At 39.8% G+C, this 17,826-nt stretch overlaps 1 protein-coding gene across 1 annotated transcript in view; it reads right to left on the reverse strand.

Moving 5' to 3' along the window:
• Positions 1–1,453: 1,453 nt before the first annotated feature.
• The window catches only part of nipa1 (NIPA magnesium transporter 1), an 18,770-nt gene continuing 2,397 nt past the window's right edge, over positions 1,454–17,826 (reverse strand). The window contains exons 2-5 of the mRNA XM_020530106.2: positions 14,824–14,871; positions 7,978–8,068; positions 7,141–7,301; positions 1,454–4,044 (exon numbers count right to left, since the gene is read on the reverse strand). Of these exons, the coding sequence (XP_020385695.1) occupies positions 3,533–4,044; positions 7,141–7,301; positions 7,978–8,068; positions 14,824–14,871 (812 nt within the window). The 3' untranslated portion in view covers positions 1,454–3,532. The remainder of the gene's footprint in view (positions 4,045–7,140; positions 7,302–7,977; positions 8,069–14,823; positions 14,872–17,826) is intronic.

Here is a 17,826-nt window from a genome sequence, read left to right on the forward strand (position 1 = left end):
TGCCACTTCTGAATTTTCAAAACACGAAGGGTCAATAAAGCCAATGTGTTGTGCTAATAAAACAAAGTTATTCACATCCATCATTTTGAAAACCACTTATTTTTAAAAAAGCTGTAAAACAAATTGTTCATGCACTCACCCAACTGAAACAAAGTAAACTGTGCTAAAGCTTCAAAAGATTATTTAATTTATTTTCAGAAGTCAGGATGACCTTCATTCAGTGCATCTTAACCTTCATAGATCAGACAAATAATCAACAACGGACTTCAATTTATACATTCAGGGGAGCTATTGCTGCAATCATATCATAAAAGTAACTCAAGCTTTTTTAAATTCAGAAATTGTGAATTTGAAACAAAAGCAAAATAAACAGATACTGGAAATCTAGAACAAGAACATAAAATGCTGGAAACACTCAGCAGAACTGACAGCATCTGCTGGAAAGATAGTGAGCAAGAGGTAGGGGTGGAAGAGAGTGAGACCGTTAACATTTCAAATCTGCAATCTTTCATCGGAAGACATCAGGTTGGTGACCTTTCATTCAGCCTGTTCTGATAAAAGGTTATACTTATACTTTAAGACCAAAAATCTCAGCAGAACACTCCCTGTTCTATTTTTACTTCCACCTAAGAGTTTCCTTGCATTTTCCTGGATCTCAAGTGCTTCTCAGTTGTCCCTGGGACAAAAACATGATGTGCCACAACTCTCAGAAATTCACTTTGATTCTCCTCAATGTTCCTGCTACTTTCCACAGAGATTTCTTCAGGCCTCTACATTTACATACATTCACGACAACTAAGAGACCCTCCAGATTTCTGATTGCTCTTTGTATCTGTCAAATTCTGCCTTTCTGCTCTAGCCCTAATTGGAGTTGGCCAGTTTGTGTGAGGAATGCTGGAGATATAATCCAAAACAAAGAAAAACCACCAATTGGCAGTTTGTCTCCATATCAATGCAGTGCACATGGTATGTCCCAAATAGAAATTTAAACCAATTAATTCCAACTCTAAGCTCGTCCTTTGATTTGAAAAGTATATGGATACTTTAAGATTTTCCCTTATTTGTGTGTTGTTTTCAAATTTTCTTTAGAATGCGACCTAATTAAATAATATCAATCCCTCATGAAGACAATTGTAGAAGTATCACCTCTACCAAGAAAGGGTTTAACCTTATAATGCTAAGCCTTAAATAAATATGGACCTTTCTCTGAACTGTAATTATCCAGGAGTGTTTAAGAGTTTCTTAAACCTAGTTCTTTTCATTATTCTACATTTAAGCATTTCAATTCCAAGTGGAGTTATATTTCTAAAAAGGAGACATGAATGTAGACATTTTCACCATGTGCTGCAACAATACTCTGTTGAAATATACACAAGCAACTTATATTTATTCTTTAAAAATCTACAAATTTTATTTAAAAGAAATGCATGCAAAGTCATTTTAGCTCCCTAATTATAGCCACACACCAAATTTTATTGTTTCATTGAAGGTTTGAGGACTTTTAATGTTTAGTTTAATCCTGTGTTATATTTCCATTAATGAACATTTACAGTATGACACTCACTGGGAGCCATGCAAATGCAATATCTGACCGAGTTTACAGAATCACAAAAGCGTTACACTGCAGAAAGCAGGCTATTTGGTCCATCATGAATCAATTGTTCAAATAAGCACCAGGACTTGATGCCATTTTCCTGCCTTTTTCCCATTCCCTTGCACATCAGATGATTATTAAATACAAACATTGCTCTCTGGAATGACTTATTTGAACCTGCCTCTATCACACTTCCAAGCACTTCTAGGCCCGAAATGTCAGCTTTCCTGCTCCTCTGATGCTGCTTGGCCTGCTGTGTTCATCCAGCTCTACACCTTGTTAACTCACTGAAAATGTTTCTCACATTCCAGTTACTTCTTCTGCCAATGACCATAAATCTGTGCCCCCTTGTTCATGATCCTTTTAGGAGTGGAAACAGTTTCTCCCATCAACTCTGTCCAGCTCCACTGTGATTTTGAAAACTTTTACTTGATCTCCTCTTAGCCTTCTTCTTTCCAAGGAAGACCTTCTAAATATATCCAATCTACCCTCATAGCTGAAATTTCTCATTGCTGGAACCATTCTTGCAAACTGCCCTCTCTCCAATCCTTTCAGTCTTCCTATAGTGTGGTACTCAGATCTGTACACAGTCTAACAGGGGTCTTACACAAATTCAGCACTAACTCCTTTCTCTCATGCCCCTATTAATAAAGCCCCAGGATACAGTATATTTATTTAACTGCTCTCGCCGCCTCTCGGGCCACTCTCAATGATGTATGTATAACTGCACTCATGTCCCTCTGTTCCTATACCCAGATTAGAATTGTACTCTTCATGTTATGTTGCAAAGTTTCCCAATATCCCTAATGATGCCTCAGCTCGTTTGCTGAAGATAATTCAGTGCTCAAAAATTCAATCCATTGCTGCTGCTTAGTGCATGAAGGAAATTAAAAGAGTCACAATAAGATTTCAGTTTTCAAAATGAAGCAGTAACTATTTTGCAACCAGATTAAAAAAAAAGTACAAAGAGTAAAAAAATTATATATGAATTACCGACACAAAATAATTGCTTCTAAGTTTTTATTAGTGTGTAGCATTACCCAAGCTTCTGTTGCATCACAATTCCAAGCAACTTCTTTCATGACAGTTGCCTCTGGAAACAGCCCAAATGCAGTGTCAATAGCAAAGTAACAGCATATGGGTCTCTCCATGTGATCTCTCGCTCAGACTGTTAGTAAAGCATGTGGGCAGTTGCTAAGCTGATAGGCTTTTACTTCCCTGTGAAAAATAATAGAGAGATGGGCGGGGGTAGGGGCAGGAGGACATGACCAGGATCAGCACTCGCCATCCATGACTCAATGGCTATCACACTTACTGCTGAGTCAGAAGGCTGACACTTTAGGGCCATGCACCAAATGCTGTACTTTGCAAGATGTTAACATTAAGGCCTGAACTGCTCACTCAGATAGACAAAGATTTCATGCCACTATTTCAAAGAGGAGAAAGAAAGTTATCACTGGTGAATTGACCAATATTTAAGCACAAAGAGAATTCTGGTCAACATCATAGTACTGTTTGTGGGGAGTTTGTTCTGTGTAAACTACCTGCCACATTTTTTTGCAACAGTGACTAAAATATAAAATGTATTTTAAAGCATCTTCGGACCTCATGAAGCTGTGAAAAACACAATCTAAATTCAATCTCTTTTCCTTTTCCTCTTTAAACAATATATCTTATTGTTTCTGTAGAGCCTGAAACTGCTCTACCTTCAGGAGTAGGCTTCTCAAGATTTTCTCAAATGAACAAGTGAAGGATAGGAAGTAGTGAACAGTGGGGTGAGAAGCGCATTTGATATGGGGCCAATATGGGAAAAAAAAAATACATATGTTGCAATTTCCAATACGTCTTCTAAACATCCTCAATCATCACTTTTGTAGAAGCATTATCTGTTCAAAATCTGAAGCACAACTTATGAAAGAGTCTGTACATTCTTATGTTTCAGTGTTTCTTTGAAGTGATTTTTCTTAAGTCACTGGCAGAGATGCTGAATTCCTTGAAAACCTGCAAGAGTATGATTCCCACCGAAACAGTGATAAATCCACACAGCATTCCAAGAAAATCTACAAACCCAACATCACTCCACTCTCGAAAGAGGATAGCAGATGCCAGAATGACCAAAGTTGTGAAAACCACATAGTATATTGCACTAAAAATGGATGAGTCAAAGTATTGCAAAGCCTTGTTAATGTATATAAATTGAATAAGAATACTGCAAACCAATGTTACCAGCAGGATGACAAAGAGGCAAAGGGCTCTTTGACTTGATGGATTATCACTAAATGCGTCTTGAGCTGCTAAACCAATGCCTTTACTGCTGGGCACAGTAAAGCTCCCCAGTAATGAACAAATACCAATGTAAACCAGGATGTTGGTGGAGCCATGGGAGGGTGCGATCCAGAAAATAAGCAGGATGAGAAGTGCGAAAATAATGCAGATGTAACCAAGAAACACTGTAAAAGATTAATTATGAAAGATGCGTCAAAAAATAAAACAGGTGCTTTTTAAATTGACCACTTTCCTCAACCCCAGGCTTCCATTATAAAACAACTACTGGCGTCACGTCAGACCATGTTATTGACATTAATCGTTCTGGCACTGGCACAAATGCATGAAGTGATCTTGGTCTGTAACAAGGACCAAAAGCAAAAGACACAGCTCAAAATACTCAGTATGTGTGGAGAGAGTCAGAAGTCACACGATACCAGGTTATATGAAATCACAAGCTTTCGGAGTGCAGCCCCTAACGAAGGGGATATAACCTGGTAGTGTGTGACTTCTGACTTTGTTCACCCCAGTCCAACACCGGCACCTCCAAATCATCTGTGGAGACAGAAATGGAGTCAATGTTTCAGGGCAGTGATTCTACATTAGAGATTAATTCTATTTCTCTCTCCACGGATTCTGCCAGACTGCTGAGTATTTTGTTTTCAATTTGGATTTCCAGCACCCGCAGTATTTTGTTCTTGTATTAGTGGCTTGCTCTGTTCTGGGTGTCAAGATGCAATGAGTGGCATTCCACAGGGATCAGTGCTGGGGCCTCAACTGCTTAGAATTTGTATACATGATTTGGATGAAGGGACTGAAGGTATGCTCACTAAGTTTGCTGATGTCACAAAGATAGGTTGACCAGTAAGTTGTGACAAGAGGTTATAAAAAAAGAATATAGATAAGGTAAGTCAGTGAGCAAACTTCTGGGAAATGGAAGATAATTTGGGAAAATGTGCCCCTGTACATTTTGGTGAGAAGAGTATTAAAGTGTATTATCTAAATGGTGAGAGTCTGCAGAGGGGCCCATGTGTCCAGTGCACGAGTCATAAAGTTGGCATGAAAGTACAGCAAGTAATTAGGACAATTAATAGAGTGGTATTTTTTATTGTGGAGGGAGGCTAAAAAGAAGTATGGAGGTTATGCTTCAGTTATACATGTGAGACTACATCTGGAATACTGTGTACAGTAATGGTCACCTTATTGTGTTATAGATTTTTGGCAAGCAAGGGGGTTACAGGCTACCATAAGTCAATGGAAAAGTGGAGTTCAGGTTACAATCAGGTCAGCCATAATTTATTAAATGGCAGGAGAGGCTTGAGAGGCCAAACTGCTAATGTCACTCCCGACTTGTATGTTTGTATGCTATACGGATCTACAATTTCATTTCCCTTTCCCTGAAATGCACGATTCTCAGACTAAGGACAGTTTGGCTGCTCTCAACCACACATCAGGAAATGCAATAGAAACATGCAAGCTTAGTCAAGCCTGAATTTTCCATCCTTTAGTGGAAGATGCAACCACTGTAATATTAAACAGATACAGAAGTGAGTAAAAACAAACATTACTTGAACAAAAACACAGCAATGCACCTACTTGCCCCATGTTGTTTCTTCAGCACTTCCTAATCAGGATTTCACATTAATTACACTACACAAAGCAACTAAACATTACAGCTTGTTTCAACTTTGAGATCTAGTTAAAAGGACCACAGCCAAAGTACAGAACACTGTGAAGCTAGGAGATGAAGAAAATCAGAATGCAAGTCATAGGTTAAATGTATTCAAAACAAAAGGTACTTACCCAAGATACCAAGTAAGATTAGGGAGGAGAGCTGAATTTTTTTTTAAATAATGGTGTTGAATATTGCCAAGGTCACAATAGATTGAAAAACACACTAACATAATACCACTTTTAAAAAAGATGATGATGATACCCAAACCACTAGAAATCTAATGGTATTAAGTCATTTTATTTAAAAAAATCTCTGATGGGATATGGGCACCACAGGCAACTCCAGTATTTGTTGCCCATCCCAACTGCCCTTGGAATGGCTTGCTTGGTTATTTCAGAGATCTGTGAAGAGTCAACCACATTCAAGGGGGATCTAGAATCACATGTAGGCCAGGTCAGGGAGGAATAGCAGATTTCTAACAACACAAATCAACCAAATTGGTTTTTAATGACAAATCAACAATACTTTCAAGAACTGCAGATGCTGGAGTCAGAGTCAACACAGTGTGGAGCTGGAGGAACACATCAGGTCAGGCAGCATCAGAGGAGTGGGAAAGTCGAACTCCAGTTCTGAAGAAGAGTCTGGACCCAAACGTTGACTTTCCTGCTCCTCTGATGCTGCCTGACCTGATGTGTTCCTCCAGCTCCACACTGTGTTGGCTCGATACTTTCATGGTTACCATTAGCTTTCAATTCCAGACTTTATGTAATTTAAATTTCACTAGCTGTCAAGGTGGAATTTGAACCCGGTGTCCCAAGATCATTAGCTTTGGTCTCTAGATTACTCGTCCAGTGTCATAACCATTAACCCATTGTCTCCAGTCTCAGTTGAAAGAATTTAACAAATTATCAGAGTAGGGATTAGCTGTGTAACTATCAGCTGACACCTGTGAATGGTGAAGGGAAAGAGCTTACCTGACCAACCTCATACGTTTGGCTTAAATGAATCAGGGAAAACCTGTCAACAAGGGGCTTTCCAAAAGCAAACTTGACCAAGTTTTTCTATGAAAAGCTATTGTTCAAAGCTAAAGTTTATGAGGAATTAAAGCCGGATTGAAAAAGAGATTCAGAAGAGGAAGAAATGGTAGTTAATTGATGGAGGAGTTAGAATAGAATCATAGAATCTGCAGTGTGGAAGCAGGCCATTCAGCCCCTCAAGTCCACATCCCCCCCAGACCCACCCTCTTCTACATGATCCCCGTAACCCTGCATTTCTCATGGCTACTCCACCCATCCCTGGAACACTATGGGCAATTTAACATGGCCAATCTGCCTAACCTGCGCAACTTTAGACTGTTGGAGGAAACCAGAGCACCTGCAGGAAACCCACGCAGACACGGGGAGAATGCATAAACTTCACACAGACAGTTGTCTGAGGGTGGAATCGAACCCGGGTCCCTGGCACTGTGAGGCAGCAGTGCTAACAATTGTGCCACCCACTGAGTTAGGTCAAAGAGGGACTAGGGTGCTTTAGTGATCAGCATTACAGCCCTTCCATCCACATAAATTCACATGAATGTCACAATATTACATTTACTCAGATTTACCTGGGTCTGCCAACTTCTCTTCTAGTTGTAACCTTGATGTTACATTCTCTGTTGTGGGAGCGTGAATAAGCAGCACAATTGAACCTGCACAGCTGAGTAGACATCCTAGTTTTCCTAATAGGTTCAGCTTCTCCTGCAACATATAGGAAGCCAATAGTGACCTAGAAAGAAGGCCAGGGTAGAAAAGGAGTGTGTGGGTGAAAGAAAAGGCACATTTAATGACCTGCACTTGAACAAACAATTACTACATCAGGACCCATAGCAAATCAATTCCTGCCAAATTATTTGAAGAATTCAAAACAGCTGCTAAATTCAAAACAGCTGCTACTTCAGTTCTTCAGTCATACACTGTTCCATTGGATTAATACTTAGAATTATCTCTAATTACAGTTCGAGACTGGATTGTAATATTTGATATTTTAAACATTAGATTGTGATTCTATGAAGATTACGGTGCTCTAACTCTGGAAACACTGAGATTCTTGCTCCAAGCTGTCCTTCAGAGAAGATGTAACCAAATCAGTAAATAAGAAAACTTAAGAATGGTTCATAACAGTTATTGATAGTTTATATTAGTTTAGCATCATTAAGCTATCAATAGTCTCCCCAGCAGTATGATCATTTGATACCTATCACAAGGACAGGTTTATTCAAAGAAGTAACTTTTTAAAAATGGTGCTTTAGAAGAGGCATGAGACACTGAGAACTATTGATACAGGTAAAGTTGTGAACTCATACCATCCAGGGTAGTGACACAGGCCTGCAATTGGCCACAATGAGAACCAATTTCCATGCCATAGAACAATAAATAAATATGCTGCAACTGAAAAATAGTACCCAAATGGGACACCGAGGGCTCCTAGTGGTGTTACCAATGCAGCAGGGGCAGTGTTGTAAGCGAAGAAGTTTCCTATTTGACCCAGTCCCACTGTAACAAGAAGAAAATCAATATTAGTTCATTCATGATGGTTTCAAAACAAAAGAAGCATTTAACTACTTCTACCAAAACTAAACAAGAATAATTTCAAAGGGTATGAGGGTGATGCAGAATCACAGCAACAGTTTGTGACACCACAGACACCACATTAATCTTCATAGATCAACCTCAGGATGTTTTTTTGGTAACACTGCAGTCGAGCAGGGCTTCCAAGCCTGGGGCTCATCCCGTTCCATCTGCCTTTTCTTTCCTTTCCCTCTCTTTTCTCTTTTATTCCCCCTTTTCCCCTCTTCGATTGAACTCACCTCTTGTTGAGGAGCTCGGTTGCGGTGACAGCATCGGTGAGTAGGCACGGCGCGGACTCATGGCATTCGGCGAGTGGGCCCACCGTGGATTCATGGAAGTGGTAGCAGAGGTGCATTTGGGCCCAGTTCAAAACCCTGCGGCATTGGCAGCATCAGTGAGTTGGGCCCGAAGTCGACTCATGGTGGTGGTGGAGTCAAGTTTGGGCTGGTGTGGTACCTGGCAGTATCAGTGGCATCAGCACTGGCAGGGTCCAGTGAGGACTCATAGTGGCAACTTTTGTCACAGCACAGCAAAGGGGGCTTGTGCCTGGACACAAGGCCCATGGCAGAGAACTTGACAAGAAGGATTGTAAAGTTGAACACTGTCTCTTTATTTTTCTGCCTCTATATTCTATGTTTTGGTTTATTTTTCTGTGTTTTAAGATGGTGCCAGAGATTGGCGACACTATACAACATTTCAATGTATTTTGTAACAAAATACACATGACAATAAATAAAACAAAATCAAATATGGTCAACCTCAGAGGAAAACGCCAAATCCAACACAGAACTAAAGAAAACTCCCAAAGTATCTTATGATAAAAATTGTACATTTTCAAAAACAAACACAAACAATCCAAGCCATCACCCACAACTTAGCTGTGCGCATATTCTGCACATCTCTCTATGGTTTACTATGGTTTTTTTCAGCTTGAACTGTGCTTAACATCAGGATAAAAGGTCAAGTCAGCATAGTCCCAGAGGGCGCGAGACAGGAAAGATTTAAAATGGACTTGAGGGGCAACTTTTTCCACACAGAGGGTAGTGCATGTATGGAATGAGCTACCAGAAGAAGTGGTGGAGGCGGGTACAATTATGCCATCTGGATGAATACATGAATAGGAAGGGTTCCGAGGGATAACGGCCAAATACTGGCAAAAGGGACAAGATCAATTAGGATATTTGGTTGGCATGGACGAGTTGGACTAAAGGGTCTGTTTCCGTGCTGTACAACTCAATGACCCTCTGACAACACGACTGCTCTCTCATTAGAGAGAGGCATCTGGTGGTGGTTGAACTCAAGGGTCACCAAGCCTCAGATGAGGGGAGAGGTTGAAAAGGTAGGACCTTCATGGTGACCTCAGCTGGTGTAGGAGTAACAATATCTCATATTTATGTAGCACCTTTGAGATAGCAATCGAGTCCCAAGGTGTTTCACAGGAGCACGATCATGTGACACCTACACATGAGATACTAAGGCAGATCTGTTCAAAGGAGATGGTTTTCAGCAGCATCTTAAAAGATGGGCAGAAGGTTGACAACTGAAGAGCTTTCATCCATGGACCAGCTCCTGCTTTCCTTTTAAGCATATTACAAGTCAGTCTACAGATATTTTCTTTTGATTTGAGCTTTCTTTCTTCACTTTGTTCCTCTGTTAAAAAAAAAACCTCCTTTATCCAATCTGAAAGCTTATGACAAAGCATTAACTTGTCATTTTTGCCACAAAAGTTGACAGGGTCACTCTCCACCACTTTCCATTATTTTTGATATCCATTATTTGCTTTTACCCCTTTCACGAATAATGTGACTTCAGCCGGAGCCAGTATTGAAAAGCACACACAGTCACGTATCAGGAGTTCCTCCATTGTCATTGCTGTTGCCAAGTGCTGCGATGTTAACCACTATGGACTTGCAGTTGGAGTAATTTTCTGCCACCACCCTCCTTCCTTGACTAGAGCCATGGGCCTATTTGGTTCACAGTGGTGAAGGAAAAAAGACACGAATGAGTCTCAAATGAGAAGAGACTCATCTTAGACAAGATGCAACTTTGTGTGTGTGTGTGTGTGTGTGAGGAATCAGGTACAAGTTACATTTAGTCGGTTAGATATTGTTACTAAGATTTTTGGGAGACCTGCAAGATCCTACGATGTTCTGCCTTTTCCTCACCATAATCCTGAGGACATCAGACTAGGTAGAAACTATTGCAGGTGCCACCATCGATCCTTTCAGAATCATGAACTTACACATCTACCCTGAGATGGTCTCCCAACTTCCGCCCCCACCCACCCCCTTCCTGTATCCCACGTTCACACCTGTTTCGCTTCAAAGAGTGCCCACAGTGATGTCTACTATCGTGGCTAGATCTTTGCTCCCAGAAAGACTGTTCTTTCTTGCATGTATTATTAAAATCGTAAGGGTTTAACTGTGAAGTCAACCACTTTGACTAGACAGGGAGTTGAGTCTTCCATTTTCCGTCCATCAGCAATTTTGATTGCAACAAAGGCACAATTGAGTGTCATCGGCCTGTAGCTTAACAAGGTTATATAAGCCAAAAGTTTCCATTCGACTGTGGATATCTTGTCGAGCTGGTTACGTGTTCAAATCCAGAACTAGCTGCAAATAGGCTGAAAGACTCATTAGCAACTGTGATCTATTCTCGGATATGACCACACAAGGGACCTTATGCAGATTTCATGCAAGGCCCCGACAGTTACGTCGGTGATTGCGGTACATAATATTTTCACTTCTACTTACTGGCCAAGCAGCCAACAGCAAACAAGAATAATTCAAACATAAATAGGCCACTGCCACCTGTTCCCATCACCTGGTAGGGAGAGTGTGGATATCAGTAGTTATCACTGCTCAGGCTTGTGAATATAGCAAGTTTCACATAGAAACATACAAAATAGCAAGAGTAGGCCATTTGGCCCTTTCAGCCTGCTCCACTATTCAATATAATCATGACTGATAATCCAGCTAAGTACTGTGTTCCTGCTTTGTCCCCGTACTCTTTGATCCCCTTAGCCCCAAGAACTACAACTGACTCCTTTGTGAAAACACTCAAGGTTTTGGCTTCAACTGTTTTCTGTGGTAGAGAATTTGATAGGCTCACCAATCTCTGGATGAGGAAGTTCCTCATGTCTTTCCTAAATTGCCTACCTGGTATCTTTAGACTGTAATACCTAGTACAGATGAAAGTCCTCAATCTCCTTTGAGATCCCGAGCCACCACACTGATCATCCAATCCTGGCTCTGCTCTTGGTGATCTCAAGTCCCCCTGGTGCATCTCATCTAGGATATTTTCCTGGAGAGAATCTGGAATGATCCGACTTTAATCCAACACCAGTAAGTCATCCTTGGTCATGAAATGTTTTAAATGCTCAAGATATGTCTTCATGACCAACCCATTGGTCCTCTGGCCTGGCCAATCTTTGTCACAATACTAGTGAATGGCAACACATTCTCAGTCCTTCTTCTATTCCTGTTGTTTGAGTCTATTTTGGCTTGTTACTACACTCAATTTCATAAACAAACGTGTTAGCGTAATATCAGTTTCTGGAAACAATTTGTTTTTACAAGACATCATCAGATAGGATTTGCATGCATTTGGAGAGGCAAGGATTGATTAGGGATATCAGCATGGTTTTGTGTGAGGAAAATCATGTCTCACAAACTTGATTGAGTTATTTTTAATGGAAGTAATGAAACATAATAATGGTTAATAACCAAAAAGGTTGACGAGGACAGAGTGGTAGACATTGTTTAATTGGACTTTAGTAAAGCCTTTGACAAAGTTCTGCATGATATACTAATTAGTACAGTTAGATCACATGGGATTCAGAGTGAGCTTGCTAATTGATACAAAATTGGCTTTACGGTAGGAGACAAAGTGTGGTTGTGGATGGAGGATTGTTTTTAGGACTGGAAGCCTGTGACTAGCAGTGTTCCATTGGGATTGGTACTGGGTCCATTTTTATGTGTCATTTGTATAAATGACTTGGATGAGAATATGGCAGACATGGTTAGCAAGTTTGCAGATGACACCAAAATTGGTGGTATAGTGGACAGTGAAGAAGGTTAGCTAAGATTACAAAGAGATCTTGATCAATTGAGTCAATGGGCTGAGGAATGGCACATGGAATGTAACTTGGATAAATGTGAGATTTTGGTAATACAAACAAACTTACACAATTAATGGTAGGGCCCTGGATAGTCTTGTAGAACAGAGACCTAGGGGTTCAAGTACATTATTCTTTGAAATTTTCATCATTGGTAGATATTAAACAGCCATTTAGCAAGCTTGCTCAGACCTTTGAGAATAGGAGTTGGGATGTCATGTTGAGGTTGTACAAGATGTTGGTGAAGCTTCTATTGGAGTAGTGTGTACAGTTCTGGTCACCCTGCTGTAGGAAGGATATTAGTAAATTGGAGGGGGTTCAGAAACAATTTATCAGGATGTTGCCAGCAATGGAGGGTTTGAATTACAAAGAGAGGCTAGATAGTCTGGGACATTTTTCACTGGAGAGTAGGAGGTTTACAGGTTGAGGTTTATAAAATCATGAGGGGCATAGATAGGGTGAATAACAAGGGTCTTTGCCCTAGGGGTGGAAGAATTCAAAACCAGGGGACATATTTTTAAGACGACAGGAAAAAGATTTTAAAAAAAGACCAGAAGAACAACTTTTTATTTTTACACAGGGAGTAGTTCATGTGTGGAACGAACTGCGAGAAATATTGGTGGATGCAGGTACAGTTACAACATTTAAAAGACATTTGGAGAAGTTCATGAATAGGACAAGTTTGGAGGAATAATGGCCAAACACAGGCAGATGGGGCTGGTTTAGTTTGGGAACATGGTTGGTGTGGACTGGTTTGACTTAAAAGTCTGCTTCGGTGCTGAACGACTCTTATGATTCTGTTTATTAGAGGCTTACTACAGTTACTCTGGAGAGAGCATCTGCCAACGTATGTAGGTCCCTCTGCACATATCTCACCAGGCAGGTAAACCTCATAGTTGGAGTCCAAGTCCACCAATGTCATTATTTTCATCAATGGAGGCATTCACTCTCATTCAAAATGGAAACCAATAGCTTCTATTCCATCTCTATGAGAATTTTCAAGCTGAATGGCCTGCTTCCACACTGTAGGGATTCTATGATTCTATGAACTTGCTGCACTAGAAAGAGTCTCAAGAGAAAACTGAGATAATTAGTCCTCACCTAATGTAAGATCAGAGCCTGGTATATCTATAATTATATATTAATACTAAATACATGGTAAATTAAGTGTTAGCTTGTAGTCTAAACCTGAAGACAGGCTGAGAGGATGTTTCCCCTCCTGGGAAAGTCTAGGGCCAGAAGGCGTAGACTCAGAATAAAAAAAAAGTGTCAATTTAAGATAGAGATGAGGAGGAATTTCTTCTCTCAAAAGGTTGAGAGTCTTTGGAATACCTTATCACAAAGAGCTGTGGAAACAGAGTCCTTATATATATTTAAGGCCGAGAAAGCTAGATCTTGATCAGTAGAGGAAATCCAAGGTTACGGTAGAAACACAGGAAAGCAGATGTGAAGAGTGTCAGATTATCCACGATCCTATTGAATAGTGGAGCAGGCTCGAGGGGCCAAACAACCTACTGCTGTTAGTATTTCTTGTGGTGTTACGGATAGTTCTTGACTTTGTCTTCTCCTCAATCAATCTATCTTGAACCCAAACTCACTGTGGCAAAAAACCACATGATCAAAGATTTTTCTCTCTACAAGATGCTACCTTTCCCCACTTAGTCAGTACGACAGCATCAGGTTGGAGCCCCACGCAATTTTCAAAATTAACCCTTTCATAACCATTCCCTCACAAAACAGTTGCTCTCAATGTACTGCAGGTGAGAGACGACATTCAATGAATCCACTCAACTCGAAGGTTTAACATATCAATAACTAATCGCCATTCAAACAACGCATCGAAGTGCCAAGGTGCAAATTGAACGTTATCCGAAGTTAGCCAGTCTGTGAAAGGAGGCAGCATAGTGGTTAAGTGGTTAGTACTGCTGTCTCATAATGCCAGGGACCCAGGTTCAACTCCAGCCTTGGGTGACTATCTGTGTGGAGTTTGCATGTTCTCCCCATGTCCGCGTGGGGATTGGTCTGGTTTCCTCCCACAGTCCAAAGATATGCAGGTTAGATGGCTTGGCTTTGGGAAATGCAGGGTAATAGCAATGGGGTTGGGTCTGGGTGAGATGCTCTTCGGATGATCAGTGTTGACTCAATAAGCCAAATAGCCTGCTCCCACTCATAGGATTTTATGGTTCTAAAAGTTTAAAATGTAAGGCAGCTGAAAAAGATGACACACCAACTTGCATCTATGTACTGACTTCAATATAACAAAATGTAGCAAGGAAGGAGTACTATCAAAATTTTGATATCGCACCATAGCAGATATTCAGAGAGATGAATAAAAGCTTGCTTAAGAGTTAATGAACATTAAATAAGGAAAGACAGCCCGAAAGATTTAGGGATGGAATTCCAAAACCCAGGGCCTAGGCAGCTGGTACAAATAAAATTTAGGATGTGCAAAAGGTCAAAAATCACAATGCTTATAGGCCTGGTACAGGTTAGACAAATAGTGAGGGGAGAGGCCATGGAAGGATTTGCAAATGAGGATGAGAAGTTTAAAATTGGCACTTACTTCCAACAGTTCCACTCCACCAAGCCAATTCTGTTAGATAGGAAACACCTGTCAAAAAGGCAAGAGTTGGCATTTTCTCATTAGTAACTGAAAGACGTCTGTGTCACAAATGGGGTCAATACCTCAAAAACAAAAATCAGTGATCCACGTCCCTCTCTACTGACTGCTATCACTGGCAAACCTGACTGCACTGTGCAAGCCAGGGAGTGGAGATTTTCATTTTATGAAATTAAGGTCAGAGAACACACTTATTTAATGTTTGACAACTTGCAAACCACATGGGTGCTTGTGATCAAACATTTTGCCTACTTCAGTAGGAAGCAGCCTTTTTTATGAAATGTGTTACTGTTACACTTTGGTCAGCTTCAAGAGGAAATAAGCAGAAGTCACTATATAGATACATAATAAATGGGTCAATAAACCTATTTAGAACCAGATTCTCATACAAACAATAGAAATGAAATGATCAGAGTTTAACTGACAAATTATTGAAAAGCTACATGAAAGCTGCAAGGGACCACCTCCCAAACTACTGGAGGGTGGTCAAGTAAATTTTTCACTGTGTGCATAACACCATTAGTTCAACTTTATTGTGGTCTGTTCCTTCTTAAATGAAATTCCTGTTTAAAGACTATACCAAACAAATTTAAAAGCTCCCAAGAGGTCCCCACACTTTCATCTAAGTCTTCTTTGACTGGGCCCTCTCCCCCATCAAGCGCCAAGAATTCCATTTGTATTTTTCTGCAATATTTCTGTATCTGTGTCATCTTTAAAAAAATGCATCAACATTCAAATATCTCTTTGCTATTACACCCATCAATAGTCTACTGAACATTGGCTTATGTGGATTGATTTAACTTAGTTGGCTGGACAGCTGGTTTGTGACACAGATGTCAACAATGCGGATTCAAATCCCACACGGGACTTAGGTTACCATGAGATTACTCCTTCTCAACTTCTCCTCTCGTCTGAGGTGTGGTGACCCTCAGGTTGTCAGGTTGACCATCGCCAGTTCTCAAAAATCTTTAATGAGAGAGCAGCTCTATGGTCTGTTAAGACCATGGTAACTTCATCTCTGTCCTCTAGCACTATCTGACCCTACAGTACTCTGCACAAAAGAGCTGTTTGCCAAAATTCATTTCATTCAGAAACAGTCTCCAGAGACAATTCTTACTAACTTCTCACATCTTAAAGTGGATTCATGTTTGGTTTGTTTCAGTCCTGTTGGTTCTTGTCTTAGCTCCTCCTGGCTACACTATTTTGGCTCATTTTTTTTCATTTTCCTGTCAGCTTCTCTTGACTTCTGTCCAATAGCACTTATACTATAAGACATTTTGCTTAAAACTTTCACACCATCTTGATTACTATGCAATGTTTCTCAAATCAGTCAACAGCTGCTTCGTACAAACATTTGAACATTGCATCCTGCTCAGAGTTGCATACTTGGTGCCTTTCACTGAGCTCATCTTGGAATGCACCCATTTTAAAATAATTTGTCTGTTCAGCTGTAAAAGTTTTCATTCCCAAATTTGCCACCATCCTTTATCATTTCATACAAAAATACATTTTACTGACTAGCCTCTCAACCTAAAGCAGTTTCTATAATCAAGCCAAGGAATAGGTTTATTATCAAAATTTGCCAACATATATCCTCTCCATGATTTTTTTCCAGGATACTCAGAGCTGCATGATTCTGGGTACTTTGCTGCAAGGTTTAATTCTTCAAAACAGATGATTTGCTTATAAATAGGTAACGCTTGCTTTTAAAAAAAATCAAAAAACTTAACATTGTCTTTTCAAACTTTGGTTTTCTGAATTTATACAGAAAACTGTATTTCTGAATTCTGAATACTTCTGAATTAAATGTGATATACAAGTTTTGAACACAGGCATAGTGAGAGCTACAATTATCTTATTTAAAATGGTTATGTTTTTGAATTTTTTATATGAAACCAATCTATTAAATCTTTCCATAATAATGTTAAGGAAACCTCAATTTCATGTTGTTAAATTCTGTGAAGGATTGAAATACAGACTGTGGATAACACTCCTATGTACCACAAAGGACCACTCGATCAGTTTATTGAGGACAATGGGAAAAAGCAGATGGGTCTGGGGCCAATGTTGCAAGCCCATGGACCTGTGGATAGCAAGTCAGCCGACAACACAGTCTGAGTGTATAATCATTTTGAAATAAAATTTAAAAAACATTCAAAAGAAAGTCACATTTGACAAACTTAAGATTATTTAAGTGACTGATTTGATAGATAAGTGATGCAAATTGATTTTCATAAGGCATCTCATATGAAATTAACTGCATCAGCACTGATTGCAAAGTTTTGCCAACAGGAAGTAAAGAGGTATGGTAAATGAATGTTGCATGTATAGGAAGAATTGGAAGTAATATTTCTAGGAGTCTGCAAGATATTGTATTCATATATAATATATAGGAGCACACAAATACACGGTCACTGTAGCTCTGTTTTATGATATACATAAATACATGATTTGGAATTTGACATGGGGACCATGTTATTTAAATTTGTTGATGCTACAAAAGTAGGGGCTGGTCAAACAACAAGACAGACTTTAAGGAGTAATTGGTTAGTTAGCAGAACACCAAGTTGCAAATGCAATTTAATCTGGAAAAGTAGGAGGTAATTTATTCTGGGGAAAACGTAACTAATGAAAATACATATTCAGCTAGAGTACTGTGTGCAGTTCTGAAATTCACATTGTTGGAGGATGTGATTGAACTGGAAAGGTTGCAGAGAAGTTTTATCAGGATGTTGTCTGGGTTGCAGAGTTTTAATTATGAAAAGAAATTGGGCAGACTGGGTTTTCTTTGGAGCACAGGAGACTGAGGTGGAGCACGGGCATGATTAATGTATTAAAAATTATGAGGGGCAAAGGGTATTCAGGAAGGAACTTTTCCCCTCATTGGAAGGATCAATGACTAGTGGGTGGTGGGAATCTGGAACTCACTGCCTTTAAGGGTGTAGA

Source organism: Rhincodon typus, chromosome 6 (genome assembly GCF_021869965.1).
Source record: "Rhincodon typus isolate 14 chromosome 6, sRhiTyp1.1, whole genome shotgun sequence".
NCBI lineage: Eukaryota > Metazoa > Chordata > Chondrichthyes > Orectolobiformes > Rhincodontidae > Rhincodon > Rhincodon typus.